Raw genomic sequence first — 16798 nt, 5'->3', positions numbered from 1 at the left:
ATTGTGATGACAATGACCTCAGGTTGATGCCAGCAGGAGACTTTACCTGAAATGACCCTTTCCTGTGTTTTCCCTTTTCTGACCGGATTACAGTGAAATATTCATAATGCTCAGCACTAATTGTTCCGTGTGTATAGGGAAAGGTGGTCAGTTGATGAACACAAACACAGCGAAGAGCCATACATGTATGTGAAGCACAATATAACCTGTGTGCACAGTTACAGTCCAGTCCACTACCATCAGTCATAGAAACAGGCAGGTTTAAACATCTGCCCAAAGAGGAAAGACTTTGTATGATATATCAATGCTTTACTTTTTGTAAAATGCACGGATGCTGATTTCTGATGACTTCATCTGGTCGGATTATGAAATAGTTGTGTTTACTGTAATGTAATATGTTTACCTTCAATATACTGTTTTGCTGCCAGTTATTGTATGATTTAAATACATATATTATCTTAGTGTTCCAGTCTTTTGTTTGAACAAAAAGAGACTGGATTAAGTAGCAATCTACCAATGTGGATGCATGGAATGAGTATACCACAGTAGTGTATTGTTTCCCTTCTTTATGTCTAAATACATACTTGTAAACGTTGCAGAATTGTAATGTTACAATACCTCTAATTTACGTAACCCACGAGTGACACACCATTACCCTCCGAGTCCTGAGTTTGAGACTCGTGCTGGAATAATGTAAAAACAAAGAAGGCCAGGTGAGTGAGATAAGCCTCCGCTAACAACTCTGTGAGTGTGACAGGCGTTGAAGTGAGAAAATGGGGTAAGCTATTTTATTCCCATTCATTTCAGTAATAGCTGAAGTGTTGTGGAATGTTTCCACTAATGCATCACTTGCAGGTTAGTGACTGACAAAAATAGATTTTTAATCTCATTATCTCCAAAACAGCTATGCAGAGAGAGAGAGAGACAGAGAGAGAGAGAGAGAGAGAGAGAGAGAGAGAGAGAGAGAGAGAGAGAGAGAGAGAGACAGACAGAGACAGAGAGAGAGAGAGTATCTTTCCAGATGTAAATCGAATGTAGATCGATGCTTTGGCAATACCATTTCTAAACGTTCATGCCAATAAAGCAAATTGAATTGAATTGAATTGAATTGAGAGAGCGAGACAGACAGACAGACAGATAGACAGAGACAGAGAGAGAGAGAGAGAGAGAGAGTGTGTGACTCTTTATAAACGAGTGTGTTTGAGAGTGAGATGGGAGGGAGAGCCTGAAGGGGGTACGGGTGTACAGATATGCACCCTCGCTTCCTCCCACCCAGGTGCTCTAATTGAGAGGAGGCCTTTGTTATATAAACAAGAGGTACACCTCAAGTTGAAAATTAAGTATTTGGAGAGCAGGCGTCATGCTTTTGAAAGTGATATATATTTCAGTGGGTGAACACTGGTGTCAAAGGGGTGCTAATGAGAGGTGGTTATTGGCATGGAGAGCCTGCTCCCTGCACTATAGAGTCAATCCTCACCTCGCCTCTCCTTCACAACAATGAAGGAGAGGCTCTATTTCTGCTGCTGCTGATTGTTCTGCATCTCAATAGGCTGTTAAAGTGGTAACCTGAAAGTTCTTGTCATTTACCCTTTTTCCTTTGTCTCCATGTTTGGTGCTAAGCACTCATTACTGCAGTTTTGCTCTGCATACCCCAGAGATCAATCAGCGTGTCTGGTACTTTTGAAGTTTGAGTTTCTGTAAGTAGCACACTTTTGTGTCTTGGCTATTGCTGCTCATGGTAATTTTTGTTTCAGAGATGGCAGCAGAAAGAGCCTGACTTCATGTAATGGAAAGTGCAGCAAGTCAGAATTCAAAGTAATGAGGACGAGCAAACTGAATTGTAAAGGTAAGATTGTATGATGCTGAAACGTTCCCTCTATCAGGCTTTAAAAGAAATGATTTAAATATACCCCAAAATGAGATTTGAGCATGGAGGTTCAATCTAGACCTTAGCAATTAGTTTGGCAATATAACCTCAACTCAAAGCTTCAAGTACTAGCTCTCTCTCTGACCATCTCAGGTCAATAATAGCACCTGAGCCAGTTCAATTTGGTGATGAACACTGACAGATGTGGCTGAAAGCTCTTAAAAAGTTGGTTTTATGTGTCACACAGAATGAGATGTTTCACACAGTTGATGGGACTGTTATTGTCAGCTGCACTGACCTTTGGGAGCGCCACCAAGTTGATGGCCACTTCTTGTGTTTTGATCAAAGATAGAGATTAAAACATTAATAAGCAGTGTTTCTGGATCATTGCAGTGAATCCTCATCATAATGGGACCAAAGTGAAAAACATTTGCTGGGGAAAATATCAGCCTTGAGCTTCGACTACCACGTTTGTTACTTGGTCTTTGGCAAGATCTGAACCTCAAATTGATCCCCAAGACTGTGTTATCATTGTGTGAGTGTTATGTGAATGATTAGCAGGTGGCACCTTGTATGGCAGCCTCTGCCAATAATGTATGATGATGTAACGATGGCGTAGTGTAAAAAGATTTGAGTGGTCGGAAGTCAAAAAGAATACTGCTACATAAATGCAAGACCATATTACAAATGTACTGTTAAAGTCTCAGTGTTGATCTAACTACTTTAAACCAATCACAATCGTCTTTGGCGGTGCTAGGCACAGAATGCATCGACGACGCCCTTGCAAAATAGATAGCGCATCTCAGCGCAACTAATACACTGCAGACTTATTCCCAAAATCTTCATCCCGTCAGTCAAAACAAAGGTTACCATATTGCAGTGGTGGGCCGCCAGGGCCAGCAAAGCCTTCTCTGCTGGCCTAAACAGAATCACAAAGTTATAGCTATTTTATAAATTAATAATTTTTCATAAATACACTACATGTATTATAATATTTTTCCCAGTATCTCTTTTTCTCACTGCACAGCTACTGTGTTCCTCAGTTGCTCTGCTTCCAGTGCAGCTTGTTTTAAGTAGAGCTTTTATCCAATCAGATTTCACCTCTGTGTCTCTAGGTAGAAGAGAGGCCCGAGGCCTGCTGGATAGCCATTGCAGTTTATGTAAATGGGGACGATATTGTTGATTGTCATAGTCTTCAACCAATCAGATTTTTAGTTTGACATGTTGGGCGTATTCTTTGACGTGCCAGAGCTACTGAGGTAGTGTAGCTACAAGTAGGTCAGCATTAACGTGTGATTGGTCAGTGGGCTAGCGTGATTGTTGTGAAACTGAAGCAGCTAGCAGAACTTAGTTGTAGTAGTAAGAGTTCAAGTTGAAAGATATGTAAGAAGTTATGACATTTTTTGTGTTTTGCTTGGTGTAGATTCTTTTTTTTTAACCTAGCTTTGTTTTTATAACACTTAATGGCAGAAGAAGGAGAAACGGATTTCTCGAAAAGGACATTTCAAGAAAAGCTGGACATCAGTCCTGACCCAGCCAGGAAAAGGATTTGAGCGCAATTTTCAGTCCAGCAACTACAAACGGTATTCCTGGCTAACAGCGTCTGAGAAGCGTTGCACATTTTATGGCTGGGAATGCATTTTATTTGTGATTTGCTAACCTGAGTTGGCTAACCAAGGCAGCAACAAGACACCAGAGCACAACAGGACACTTACAAGCTACGGTGCTTTTGAAAACTTTTCAACCCGAGTGGATCTACAACTCAACGAACACGTTCTCAGGAGGACCTCTGGCTGGAACTGAACCGCACCGATGTTCTGTACAACCGTGGTATTAAACTCTTTATAATCAAAGAAAGGAGGATGGACTTTATCTTTAAACAGTGAACAGCAGCTTTGGTAAGTGCAGTGCTTTTGTTTTTACATCTGCAGTAGCGTTACTACTGAGTTAATTTGTCTACGGTGTCGTTTTTATAATATGGTTAATATTGTTCCCTCTGATGTGAATAATATTTGAATGGCTCGTGCTCTTTAGTGTGTGGATGAATACGTGTTTTAGCACCGCAGGTTTGTTGGATTGATTTGTTGCTTTGTTTTCATATAAATATATGTGACTGGTTCTTGTGAGTTTGTTCTTGTTATTGTGTTAATTACGTTGATTTTGACTATATGCATTGTCCGTTAATGACGAAGCATTAACGGGGAGACAAAAAAGAAGAAATCACAAAGACTCCAGTGAAGAAGCGAAGTCAGTAATGTGTGTTAATGGTATCGGTAATAGGAATAGGAATGCGACTAATAATAAAAATGATGTGGGTATCAGCAGGGCCATGGCAGGAGGCGGGACCGTGGTCCAGATATAACCACGAACCATGGAAACTTGTGAGGCGAGAAAGCACAAAGACTCCAGGGAAGAAACAAAGTTAGTAATGTGCATCAATGGGACATGAATTCATACAGAAGGAGAAGGAGTTCAGTGTATACTAAGAAGTATAGACCTAACTACATAGGACAAGTGATTTAGCCTCCTTTCCTCGCACCAGTGTTGGAACCCTGATCACTTTGCCCAGTAACAGGCAATGTTGCATCCTGCTCTTTGGCTCCTGGATGGTCTAGAGAACCTGTACAAACAGCCAAGCCTTCCTCAGCCTGTCCCTCTCCTAGGCCTGGAGAGGATGGCCCACAGTGGGCAGCATGACCGCCTCTTGAGGCAGAACCCCCCCTTATTTCCGCCTACCATGGCGCCTGGAGCTTCCTGTATGACCAACAACTGCTCCTTCCTCACTTTCTGCAGCAGGAGGGTCTTTGTGTAAAGCCTTCTTGGCCATTAGACATGTGCAACTGCATCCACCACCAGGGGTGGATCTTCTTGCAGTGCCAGGGACAACCATAGTGGGCAGGGGATGTTGTGTCGGTTGGCGAACAAATCCCCCTCTGCTTTCTCAAACCTGGTCCAAATCTGCTTTACGACCTCAGGGTGAAGCCTCCACTTGTCTTATTGGGGTCCGCCTCTATGATGTGGGCACGCCTGTTTACAATTCCGGAATGTGGATAGCCTTCAGACACAACAGGTGCTTTAAGGACCACAACCTTGACTCTCCACCATCCTCAACAGGGCAGTGGACTGAACTCTGCCTGCCTGTTGACATGCAGTTGTCGGTCTTCACCATCACATGCTTCCCTGAACTCTCCTGTCTTTTTAGGAACCTGGAAGTAAGCACAGTAAAATAAATGGAATAATCGTAAAACCCTTTCTGTCTGTCAGGAGTGGGGACAATATACACAGCCTTATTCTGTAACAGTTCCTGGATCTCTGGTGATTCATCGGGATGCTCCCTCCCATAGATACCCAGAGTGATTACTGTGATGTCGATCCGTTTCAAGTAGGAACCCTCTGTTGACACAGAGCTCTCTATCTGCTCAGTTGCACCTGTTCTCCTCGACCTCAAGGTGGGCGATGCTCCTGTGCCTCTGCTGAGGTGGCTCCAGAAGTGGATATGGCCGGAGGCATGGGTGTCCTACCCTGCCAGCGCTCCTTTCTTCTCACCGTCGCGTTGTTATGCTTTGTCTCTTTCCTCTGAGCGTGAGCGGCAAATGGCGGCTTAACTGTGATTTCTCCTCATCCAGACGTTTAAAGCGCTGAGTGACAAATTAAATCCAAAGAGCCTTTCCTTTGCGAAGGGGGCTCCTGGGAGATCATGCCGGTCCTTTCATGGGAGTCCCAGCCACACATGGCGAGAACCTACAATGGCCCACGGCTGTTGTAACTCCCTGAATCAGATTATTAATTTTGGCTACGGTCCAGCATGTCAGTCTGAGACGGTGGGGTGGGGGTGTTAAGCCCAACACACCCAAATTGTTAGCAACGGCAGCCAGTGGTAAGCTAATTGTTTCACAACATAAAGCATTCATTTCTAAATGCAAAGGTGCTCTAAAAATGTTTAACATTCAATGCTAATTACTACGTAATCCAAACAGGATTCTTTCTCCTCAACAGTACCGAAGCATTTTTCAGAAACTTCAACAAGCAAATCCTGCACTGATGTCAAAAAGCTCCGGAAGCCAGCCAGCATTTCCCTCTAAACACCACTTTTGATTAAAGTCAAAAGCAAAACTAGAGACCATCTTGCGATGAGATCACACCATCCGTGATGCCAAATTCCCCACTTCCTACCCTCTTACTTCCTACCCCCTTACTTGGACCACACCCGTCTTTGGATTTGGATCAGTGTTGTAATATGTAAAGGCTTTTAGGAAAGCTTGAAATCTCTGCTACCAATGTGATGAAAAAAGAAGTGAGTGGCAAACCGTGTGCACCTTCCTGATCAATTTGAGCAAAAAACAAGTAAAACATTACTTATTGCACCTTTAATTTTTAGTCCTCATCAAATCTTTAGGTAACCTGAAATGATCAGTGACATCTCTTTTTTGTACGTCTCAAACTGACAATTTAGTCGTATTCTTTAGCTCTGATTTTTCATTTCTGAGTTGACTTCCTGGCAGAATTACAATCAGTGGCGTAAAAAGTGTGGGGCAACTGCTTTGGGCAGATGCAGAACCAGAAAATTATACAATTTGACATAATGCTATTTCACACAGGTGATATCAAACAGGTGATAATCCGCACATACTTGTCATCCTCAATCTGCTGTTATACTGCTCAATTCCCTGTTTGAATGAGCTGTCAGTTTGGGAAGCTACGGTTTCTCAAGAAGTCAATGTTGATTTATTCGTCACTTAACTTACTTCAGTAACAGCACTTCTATAATTATTTTAAGACAAAACCTAACAAAGTAGTTTTGTTGTCTAACCCTAACTGAGTAAACGGAAGTTTATTTTGAAAAGACTGCATGTATGTAACGAGCAGAAATTGAGTTTATTCTCAAACACAAGGTGTGAAATGTAAATTCACCTCATCTCATAGGTCGGGTTAGTTGTAGCATAGCCTGGGGTGAACTGTAGCAATATGACATACGGATTATGACAAGAACTCAAGATATTGAAAGCTTTTAAATGATATTTTTAACATTACTTTGCACACAACCAAAATGAAGGAAGTCGAGGTGTCTGAAGGTTTTGGTGTCTTTAAAATGTTCCTGTAATTGCTGGATGGTTGTGAACATTGTTGTGTTATGAAGAAAGATGGAGGCTGTTTATTTCTTATTATAACACAGACTGCAATTAATGAGACATTTGAGTAGAGCAGCTTTAATTTGAGACGCAGAAAGAACACAACATTTCCTTCCGTCTGCATTGATCAGCCATTCATGAGAAGAAAATGTGTGCGTATGCTTCTGTAGAACAGAATAATACCTCTCAACAATAGGTGTCTCTGCAGATGCGCTATCTAAAAAGCTTGTACGCCGTAGCAGAGGGTAAAGCTGGAGAGTCTGGTGTGAATCAATAAAAGCCATCAAACACCTGAGGGGTCCCCCAATTTTCCCACAAACCACTCCACCCCCTGGGCAGGCGGAAACAATGGCAGGGCATCAATACCTGCAATTTGGAGAAGGTGGGGCAGGAGACAGCGAGCAAACCATACAAGTGGGTCACCTCTCCTCCAGACAGCAAATGAGTGCGCAATCGTTTGCATCAATTCAGTCCAGTGGGAGATGGAGGACAGGGTGGGGAAGGGGTGCCATTAGAAGTGTATTGATATAGAAGGTGGGCGCCGGACAAGAAGGGGTGTGGAGGTTTTTAGAGCAGGTATAGATGGACACACAGGGGGATGTAGCTGTTTTCAATTACCCACAAATTCAGAGCAATTTCCAGCTCTTTCTGACCACACCTCCCACTGCGAGGCTGATGGGAGCCCTGAACAAGAGGCGGGGAGATCGCGATTGTTTGACTGCGCGTTGGTGGGGTGGAGCAGTAGGAGGTCGGTTTTCATCCGTCTGCTTTGTTCAACCTTTCTCTGTCACCTTGCAGCTTTTACTGGAGCCTCCTTTTTTTTTGTAAAGGGTAGGAACTTCAAAGTGCATTTCAACTTTTGTGTAGATGTTGATAAGCCACTTCCTTAGAGCGAGAGATACTCGTATGCTGCTTAAAGATAACACACACACACACACACACACACACACACACACACACACACACACACACACACACACACACACACACACACACACACACACACACACACTCACTCACACACACACACTGCATTGTTCCATTCAGCAGAATAAGACCGTGCTGTACTGTAGTTGAGTTTGCTCTGTGGTGATGCACACCTCATCTCACTGATCCAGTTGAAAACTCCTCTATGGCTCTTCCATTCGCATTGTGTTTTTCTATTAGCAGAGAGGGAGGTTTGTAATGCTTTAGATTCAATTATTGCAGATACTTGTGTGTGTGTGTGTGTGTGTGTGTGTGTGTGTGTGTGTGTGTGTGTGTGTGTGTGTGTGTGTGTGTGTGTGTGTGTGTGGTGTCTAACTAAAACACCTCAGCAGTCCTGTCTGGCCCTTATCAACTCATTCTTTGTGTCAGGCAACACCCTAAATGAAATAATTGTAAAGTTGTTGTTTGGACAAGCTATCATTATTCCAGAATAGAAATACAGCTATATTCGTTGTTGCCTAATCTTACTTTATTAATCCATGAATCATTTATTAATACAATGTCAGTTTTTTCAGTGCCAAGCAAAATTCCACAAGTTGAAACATTCAAACAGCTGGTGTTGTCCGGCCAAAACACAAAGCTTTTTCTTTAGTTTAGTTATATGAGAAAAACAAAATGCGTCAATATTCTCAATATTCACAGTGAGAAGTGTAAAACTGAGCCTTTTTGCTTTTAAAAGCATTTCAATGATTAATCAGTGATCAGATATAATGAAGCTGGGGCTCAACGTGGGCACAACAAGCAGCTAATTCAGTTGGCTTTGTGCAGACGTTCATGGTTCCCAGATGATTAATGCTACTGAATTTGTAGATTACCCTGAATTGTCCTCTAGTGCATCCACGAGGTGGACATTTTGGGGTTTTATTCAAATGCCTTAACGACCATTGACTGGATTGTCATTAAATTAGGGACACACATGTATGTCTCCCAAATAATCATCAGGTCAAAATTCCAATTTGTCCAATCCTTTGGTTACGACAGAATATTTCTCCTCATGCTAACATGCCAAACTAAGAACATGATGAACATCGCAAACGTTGCACCTGCTAAACACCACCATGTTAGTTCTGACCATGAACATCAGGGGCACTCGGCAAGGAAGCTCTGATTTGTCCTCCTTTTAGAAAAACTTGTTGGCCAAATGAAGCAAGATGGACAAAGAACAGAGAGGAAGAAAAGCTCGTTCACAGCACGGACAAAGGAGACTGCCTGTTGGCCCAATAATCCTGTTCTGAACAGATATATGGAGAGAAGTCCAGCAGCCTCATACAACTCTGTTTGGTTTCATGAGTTTGTCCATTAACTTTCTTCAAGGAACTTCACACTGTTGCTCAATCCATTTCAAAAGTTCAACCTCCTCAATGGTAAGTTTAAAGTTTAAAGTTAATTACTGGGACACATTTCAAATTGGAGTTTAGTTAAAAACTCAACGGAAGTTCAACGAGAGGTTTAAAATTTGAAACTTTCTTATATTTGAAGCTAGTTTTAAAGTTTGGTGCCACATTGTTCAAAGTGAAATCATGAAAATGCTCCATGGAGTGTAGTGGCAACCATGCATTACATCACGTTTCCTATTATTCATGCACCTTGCTCTGCAATGCAACCATCTCCACATCGAGAAGCTCTCTGCAGGAGGCAGGAAGTCCCCCCCCCCCCCCCTTGCAGATGTTGCCACATGAACATGTGAGAGGCCTGATACGAGCCTCCATCAACATGTCACTTCCCCTGCTCCATGGCTCAGCAATGACACACAAGTAGGTCGCCATTTTACACACACACACACACACACACACACACACACACACACACACACACACTGATAGTACATGGAAAGGTGAATGTGTGTGTGTGTGAGTGTGTGCAGGGATGGGTGGGGAGGGATCTTTCTGGATGGATAGCCTTATCTTCCCTCCCATGCACATTCACAATGTATGCTGCACCAGATGGCCAGAGAACACAGAGCTGCTAATGGTACCACTTGATCATGTCTTCGCGCCGCTATAAATCAATATATTAACAACGTACATAAACCAGCCATACGCAGAGCAGCTGATTGATCCCTATGTGACGCATAAAGCCATTTCATAAAAGGAGAGTAAAACACTTAAAGGACAGTGTGCGCTTAAGTGTTAGTCCATGGCACAGTTCTCACAGTCAGCATCCACAGTTTGAATATATTTACTCGACTGTAATTACAACGGTTCCTCATGTTTGCATCTACATCATATATGTCTCAGTTTACAGAGGTACGATTATGATGAGCATGTGGTTCATTGTAAACAAGTGGTTATGAGTTCAAATCCAGATTCCACACACACACACACACACACACACACACACACACACACACACACACACACACACACACACACACACACACAGAGGTAGTGTGTCTCCAGTAATACATTACTGCTCCCTTGTGGTGAAAGACAAGTCTGGCAGCACTTTTAAAGGATCGGTTCACCCAAATAAGAAAAAGAACATATATTTGTTTTCACTTCAGGTGTTTTCATCCAGATAGTTTAAGTTTGTCTCTAGATTCCTGCCTCCACATAAATACAACGGAGGCGAAGGGGATCTTGTTTGTGGCACACACAGCATTGAAAAATGATATTTTATTTGAAAATGTACTATAACAGGATTGAAGGGAAGTCCAGTGTAAGTAGAAAAGGCACAGACTTGGAGCATCCTTTGCTGTGTGACGGGGCAGATGGATTTTCCTCGAGTTCACAACTCAGATTTTGAGTTGCTTTCCATTTCCCAGTAGGTCAGAAATGTTCCACTTCCGAGTTGTCTGGAGCGCGATATACGTCATGACAGTGTGACATTCCTGCCAATAGCTAACAGTAAAGAACCCTGACCTGGTTACCAGTTATTGTTGCCCTCTCTCGGGGTTGGGCTCCCCAAACTGTCATTACCAGGGAAAGCACGCAAAGCTTTATGTCCTGTGCGCAACGAAGTTGTAATTACTCTGTTGACTTGGTCCCCTAATGTTTCTTTCTTTGAATATTGTCTTATTATTCTATGATTCATATTGCTGTAAAGTGTCTGTATGATCATTTCCACTAGTATAAATAGAGGTGGTAGTTACGGAAGAGAAGAGAGTTGCACACAATGTTCACAGTGACTACAGCCCTTAAATAAAAAAAAAACATTGAGATTATTTCTTTGTTAGAAAGAAGTTCCAGCAAAAACGGAAACAGACATCTCTAGCAGGACAAATAAAACCAAAACATTTCTGAGAATGTGCTTAGTACAGGTGGGCTGATCCTTTAAAACCTCATTTATATCCCACGTTCTTTTAAAAGACTCCCAGTGAAATTATTCCAGAGAATAAGCTCATCGGGTGCTGTGTCAGCAAAATGATCATTTTGGTTTCCAGCTCACAATTGCAAGATCAGATTAGAAGTGCGGCGTCAGCTGAATGCTGAAAAGACAAACACGATGAATTAAACGAAACAGAAAAGATGTCAGTGTGGGGAAGAATCACAGTCATATTCCTGTGCATTCTTCATGTACATGATGTTAATACCTCACAGAACGCTGTAACAGATCAACATCATACACTTTGGAGTGTAATGAAGCTAACCTGTCTCTCCTCTGTGCTCTTCAGCCCCTTCCTCTTGTGCTGGAATGGGGCTGTGTATCAGGGCGGCCATGATTGTGCATACGAGGTTGAAGATCAGTGTCAGTTTCCAACCAGGCTCTATATTTAGCCCGGGGACTGGGTGAGCACTCTGACTGCAACACGTACAGACACACTTCTCTGGACCTCAACACTCTTTCACCTTCTTTTTACCGGTGTATGTTGAGGACAAGGTGAGTTATGAATAATTGATTTTCCTCATTGCAGTATCCATGTTTATTCCCCTCTTCTCTACGCTGTGATTTATTTGTTTTTATTTCACATTTACAGCATCCCCACACCGGCGTGAAAGGCTGAATGGTTATGCTGCTTGGCAATGGTGCTGTTGTCTGTGTCCTACTGACAATCCATCTCGGTGGCTATTGAAGCGACCATGTGTCAGTCGGAGGAGCCGGGGGCCAGACTGGGCCTGAACAGTCCTGACCTGCTGGTGAGAGAGGCTTTTCTGATGGCCCATGACTACATAGACTATGTAACCTCGGGGGGGGCCGATGGCTCCATGGGTTCCGCCCCTACAGCCTGCACCGCAGCCCTGCGCCATGCCGGAGACGAGCTCCTCACCCGCTTCCCCATCTTCTTCAGGCGCTGGCCGCGTGTCTTCCAGGATGTGACGGAGGACACGGCCTGCCCCACGCTCGTGAGCATCCTGGACGAGCACTTCTTCGCCCCCGTCCCCGGGGGGCGGCGCAGGGACCTGGCCTGGAGCGCGGTGTTATCGGTGTATGTGCTAGCTGGCCAGATGGCTCTGCATTGCCATGAGAGGGACATGGTGGTGGTCCTGCCACAGCTGAAGGACCGCGTGGGGGCCTATGTGGAGAGCGTCATCTGCCCTGAGATACGAGACAAGGGAGGATGGGTGAGATACAACACGCTGATTCTCCTGACTTCATATAGCACCCACAGAACCTAACCATGTGCAACCATTATTTTACTTTATAGATTTTTAGGTAAGTAACCGAAACCCCTGCAACCTTGCTCCATCAGGTCAAACAGCGAAACCCAGTTCTCTTAAGGGGGCAGAGATTTAGGTTCCAGTGCCAAACATATCAGAGGCACGTGAGAGACAGATTATGTCCTTTTTGTCTCCTACACTTCCCATAGTGCAACCTGGTAGCATCTTTCATCAGAGCCTGGTGGTGAAAGCCCACTTCTTTGTGCTCCCCATGGCCCTAGTTGTAAAGCAGACCATCTGCTGTTTGTTGTCTGCATGCCAAGCAGAGGAAACTCTCACTGAAGACATTTGATCAGAATTGGCAAAACTCCACTACAGTGTCAAAGGACATGATACAACTGTTTTCACAGGCTGTGTGTACTTCTCCTGACTAGTAAATTCACTTCCTCGTGCTTCCTTAAACACCATTTCTGCTCTGTTCATTTTGACAAATCCAGTTTGTGAAGTTCAGGATTACACAGAAACAATTCCTCTTTCCATATTTGTTCACAGTCCCCTCAGGATCAGCGGTTAGAGCAGGTTTGTTCTGGTCAGATCCCCCCAAATTTGGACATTAGCGGTTTGTAACGTTGCCAGAGCTGGATTACTTTTGACCCCCTGAGTATCCATCAGGGACAATGCATGCTGATGCAGAATTAGACTATGAGATAGCTTCCCCTTTCAGAATGTCACACACATATTCAAAAGACCATAATCTAACTCAGTGAACTTTGAGCATTTGTGCAACACAAGTTGTATCTAAAGTGACCAATATTTTCAAAGAATACTAACAAACTTTATATTTTTCACAAAAAGAGAAAAGAAATTATGCTAAATTGGTTTCCACACACAGAATTATAACTTCAAAATCAATTCAAACCAAACCCTTATTTTTGGACCAACAGCTTCTTTTTTCTTCCCTAAAGCATATGAGAACTCTCCCTAGCTGTATTGAGGAACCAACCTCCCCAAAATCTACTGGTGTAGCCTTTGAACACGCCATTATGCTGAAATGTGTCATCTAATCGTCTCATTTGTTTTTGACAGAGTGGTTTTGTGTCACGCTTTGGAGAGAAGCAGGGCTTGGAAAGCCAGGTGAAGAAGGTGTGCAGTTGGACACTGCTGGCTTTGGCCATAAGCATCCTCACCTACTGTCTGTGGAAAAGAATGGTTTAGCCAACACTGCCACCCAGGGGCCACAATCAGAACACCTCAGAGCTTTGACAAATGAAAATGTCTGCAGAGGTATTTTACAGTGCATCTTAATTCTGTAGAAATGTATCAGTGAAGGACAGATTAAAATCTGTATAATTCACATTGACAGCATACTTAATGTGTTCATGTATAAACCTGTGGTGGCCGCTGGTCAACAGAGCATTTTTAAGGGACATGCTGAAGTATGAACTTTGATCTGGCGTTATGAACTAATCTGTTCAGGACTGTAGATACACATGACGTCAGTTCAGATTACAGAGCAGACTGGAATGTACTGCATGTGTGAAATAATCCACTAATCATTAGGCCAGGTTTACTTCCACAGCACGAACATTTAGAATACAACAGTTTCTCATTGATATGCCAAGCTGATGTATATGGGTCAAATGATTCATTCACTCACCTGCATTTGTTGTATGACAAATTAAAAAGAGCTACACTATGTGGTGCATCTGCTAAGACAAACCCTCAACTACCATCATCATATACTAAGTCATTAACCAGGAAGGCACAGAGTTCAAATAAGCAGAAGAACTTTTATTAACATTGATAGCAGACAGAACACTGAAAAGAACAAGTCAGATCATTGCAGTGAAATGTAATGTTCCGACAGCAGAGCTTTGGAAGAGCGATACATTTAGGCCAGCTCCTCCTCACCCTCCTCATCAAACTCTCCCTCCTCCTCAGCAGTGGCGTCCTGGTACTGCTGGTATTCAGACACCAGGTCGTTCATGTTGCTCTCTGCCTCGGTGAACTCCATCTCATCCATGCCCTCGCCGGTGTACCAGTGGAGGAAAGCTTTGCGCCTGAACATGGCTGTGAACTGCTCAGAGATGCGCTTGAACAGCTCCTGGATGGCCGTGCTGTTGCCGATGAAGGTGGCGGCCATCTTGAGGCCGCGGGGAGGAATGTCACAGACTGCGGTCTTGACGTTGTTGGGGATCCATTCAACGAAGTAGCTGCTGTTCTTGTTCTGCACATTCAGCATCTGCTCATCAACCTCCTTCATGGACATCCGGCCACGGAAGATGGCAGCCACTGTCAGGTAGCGGCCGTGACGTGGATCGCAGGCAGCCATCATGTTCTTGGCGTCGAACATCTGCTGGGTGAGCTCTGGCACAGTGAGGGACCTGTACTGCTGGCTACCTCGGCTTGTGAGGGGAGCAAAGCCTGGCATGAAGAAGTGCAGGCGGGGGAATGGCACCATGTTGACAGCGAGCTTTCGCAGGTCAGCGTTGAGCTGCCCAGGGAACCGGAGGCAGGTGGTGACGCCGCTCATGGTGGCAGAGACCAGGTGGTTGAGGTCTCCATATGAGGGGGTTGTAAGTTTGAGGGTACGGAAACAGATGTCATACAGGGCCTCATTGTCGATGCAATAGGTCTCGTCTGTGTTTTCTACGAGCTGGTGAACTGATAATGTTGCGTTGTAGGGCTCAACAACTGTGTCTGATACTTTGGGGGAAGGCACAACACTGAAGGTGTTCATGATGCGGTCGGGGTACTCTTCGCGGATCTTGCTGATGAGCAGGGTGCCCATACCAGATCCTGTACCGCCGCCCAAGGAGTGCGTGAGCTGGAAGCCCTGAAGGCAGTCACAGCTCTCTGCCTCCTTCCTCACCACATCAAGGACAGAGTCCACCAGCTCTGCACCCTCCGTGTAGTGACCCTTTGCCCAGTTGTTGCCAGCACCACTCTGGCCTGTAAGAGAGGAATACAAAAAAATGTTAAGCACCAAACACTCTGGGTGCATCATAATTAGCATCTGAACTTTTAAGACAAATTAAAAGAATTACCGAACACAAAGTTGTCTGGTCTAAAGACCTGGCCGAACGGTCCAGACCTCACGGAGTCCATGGTTCCTGGCTCCAGATCAACCAGCACAGCACGGGGCACATATTTACCACCTTAAAACAAGCAATCAGAGGTGAGAAAAAAAAAAATTATATAATAAATATATCTCTAGATAATGCTATTCAAAATGAGGGCAGCTTTAAAACATACCCGATGCTTCATTGTAGTAGACGTTGATCCTGTCCAGCTGCAGGTCACTGTCACCATGGTATGTTCCAGTTGGGTCAATGCCGTGCTCGTCGCTGATCACCTCCCAAAACTGTAACAAAGAATGCAAACCTCTGTAAGCCGTTAACACGTCACTGACGTACAGCCATTTTAAGTTAAAGCGGCATTTCCCGCCGTGCTGGCTTCAGCGCGCGAGGCCTGGCCCCCTATTGGCTGCGACTCAATAGTTATGAATTTGAAGATGTCTACTACGTCACTAACCGCCAAGACCGCCTACTTCAGGCAACAGCCGGGCGCCGTTCAAACGGCGTCGCCAAGAAGAACTCAATGAACCGGTAACCGTTACTAAAGCATCGTTGAACAAAGGGTGGGACACGACGTTTAGTATACACAATTATACCTTTATTGTAATAAAACATTACGATTCAATGCTGTTCTCTTTTCATCGGAAAAGCTCACTTCCTTTTTTCGCACTGCAGTAGATTCCTTTTGCCGAGCGAAAAGTTGTGATTTTATGCCAACGTTAATTTGTCTACGTAAATCACGTTAGTATTATCTGAATGTAGCTAGACAGTTTAAGTATTTGCTACTAAAGACGGCATAATGGAACATTATTTAGAAATGGCAAAATTAGTTTAAGTTGTTTTTATTAGTATATACTTCGACAAATTACGGCCCTAAAGAAGACCCAACGTAAAATTGGTATAAAATTAACTTTCAACGGCAATTCTTACGAGTAGGACACTTCGATATTCCCAGGGTGTGGTTTCTGGGACGCGATAAACACAAAGCAGGGGCTCCAAGAACAAGGAACATGGGAGTTTTTAAATAAAACTACTCAATTTTTAACTCAAACGGTTTTACTAACCTTTGCACCAATCTGGTTTCCGCACTGGCCGGCTTGAAGATGTACAATTTCCCTCATTTTGCTTTCCGGAGGTAGAGTTCGGCTCTCTCAATGAACGACTTTGCCTTTCTTTATGTGTTCTGAACGGCTCGACTCT

At 43.8% G+C, this 16798-nt stretch overlaps 2 protein-coding genes across 2 annotated transcripts; one reads left to right on the top strand and one right to left on the bottom strand.

Annotated features, from left to right (window-relative positions):
* Positions 1 to 11710: 11710 nt before the first annotated feature.
* Positions 11711 to 14176, top strand: bcl2l16 (BCL2 like 16). Its single transcript, XM_079161315.1, has 3 exons — positions 11711 to 11802; positions 11900 to 12485; positions 13608 to 14176. The coding sequence occupies exons 2-3, from the start codon at positions 12003 to 12005 to the stop codon at positions 13734 to 13736; spliced, it is 612 nt and encodes a 203-aa protein (XP_079017441.1). The 5' UTR covers positions 11711 to 11802; positions 11900 to 12002; the 3' UTR covers positions 13737 to 14176.
* A 115-nt stretch (positions 14177 to 14291) lies between these two features.
* On the bottom strand, positions 14292 to 16773 carry LOC306697418 (tubulin beta-1 chain). Its single transcript, XM_079161313.1, has 4 exons — positions 16663 to 16773; positions 15777 to 15885; positions 15569 to 15679; positions 14292 to 15473 (listed from the first exon to the last, which is right to left on the bottom strand). Exons 1-4 carry the CDS (start codon positions 16717 to 16719, stop codon positions 14413 to 14415), a joined length of 1338 nt encoding a protein of 445 aa, XP_079017439.1. The 5' UTR covers positions 16720 to 16773; the 3' UTR covers positions 14292 to 14412.
* Between the last annotated feature and the right edge of the window lie 25 nt (positions 16774 to 16798).

Source organism: Pholis gunnellus, assembly GCF_910591455.1.
Source record: "Pholis gunnellus genome assembly, chromosome: 6".
Classification (NCBI taxonomy): Eukaryota; Metazoa; Chordata; class Actinopteri; order Perciformes; family Pholidae; genus Pholis; species Pholis gunnellus.
This window is presented reverse-complemented; position numbering and strand designations above follow the sequence as displayed.

Excerpts from the sequence above, each read along its gene's own strand:
- bcl2l16 (XM_079161315.1), top strand. The coding sequence starts at position 12,003 with ATGTGTCAGTCGGAGGAGCCGGGGGCCAGACTGGGCCTGAACAGTCCT. Across the intron at positions 12,486-13,607 it reads TACGAGACAAGGGAGGATGG|AGTGGTTTTGTGTCACGCTT; the intron begins GTGAGATACAAC and ends TGTTTTTGACAG.
- LOC306697418 (XM_079161313.1), bottom strand. The coding sequence starts at position 16,719 with ATGAGGGAAATTGTACATCTTCAAGCCGGCCAGTGCGGAAACCAGATT. Across the intron at positions 15,680-15,776 it reads CTACTACAATGAAGCATCGG|GTGGTAAATATGTGCCCCGT; the intron begins GTATGTTTTAAA and ends GCTTGTTTTAAG. Across the intron at positions 15,474-15,568 it reads ACCAGACAACTTTGTGTTCG|GCCAGAGTGGTGCTGGCAAC; the intron begins GTAATTCTTTTA and ends CCTCTCTTACAG.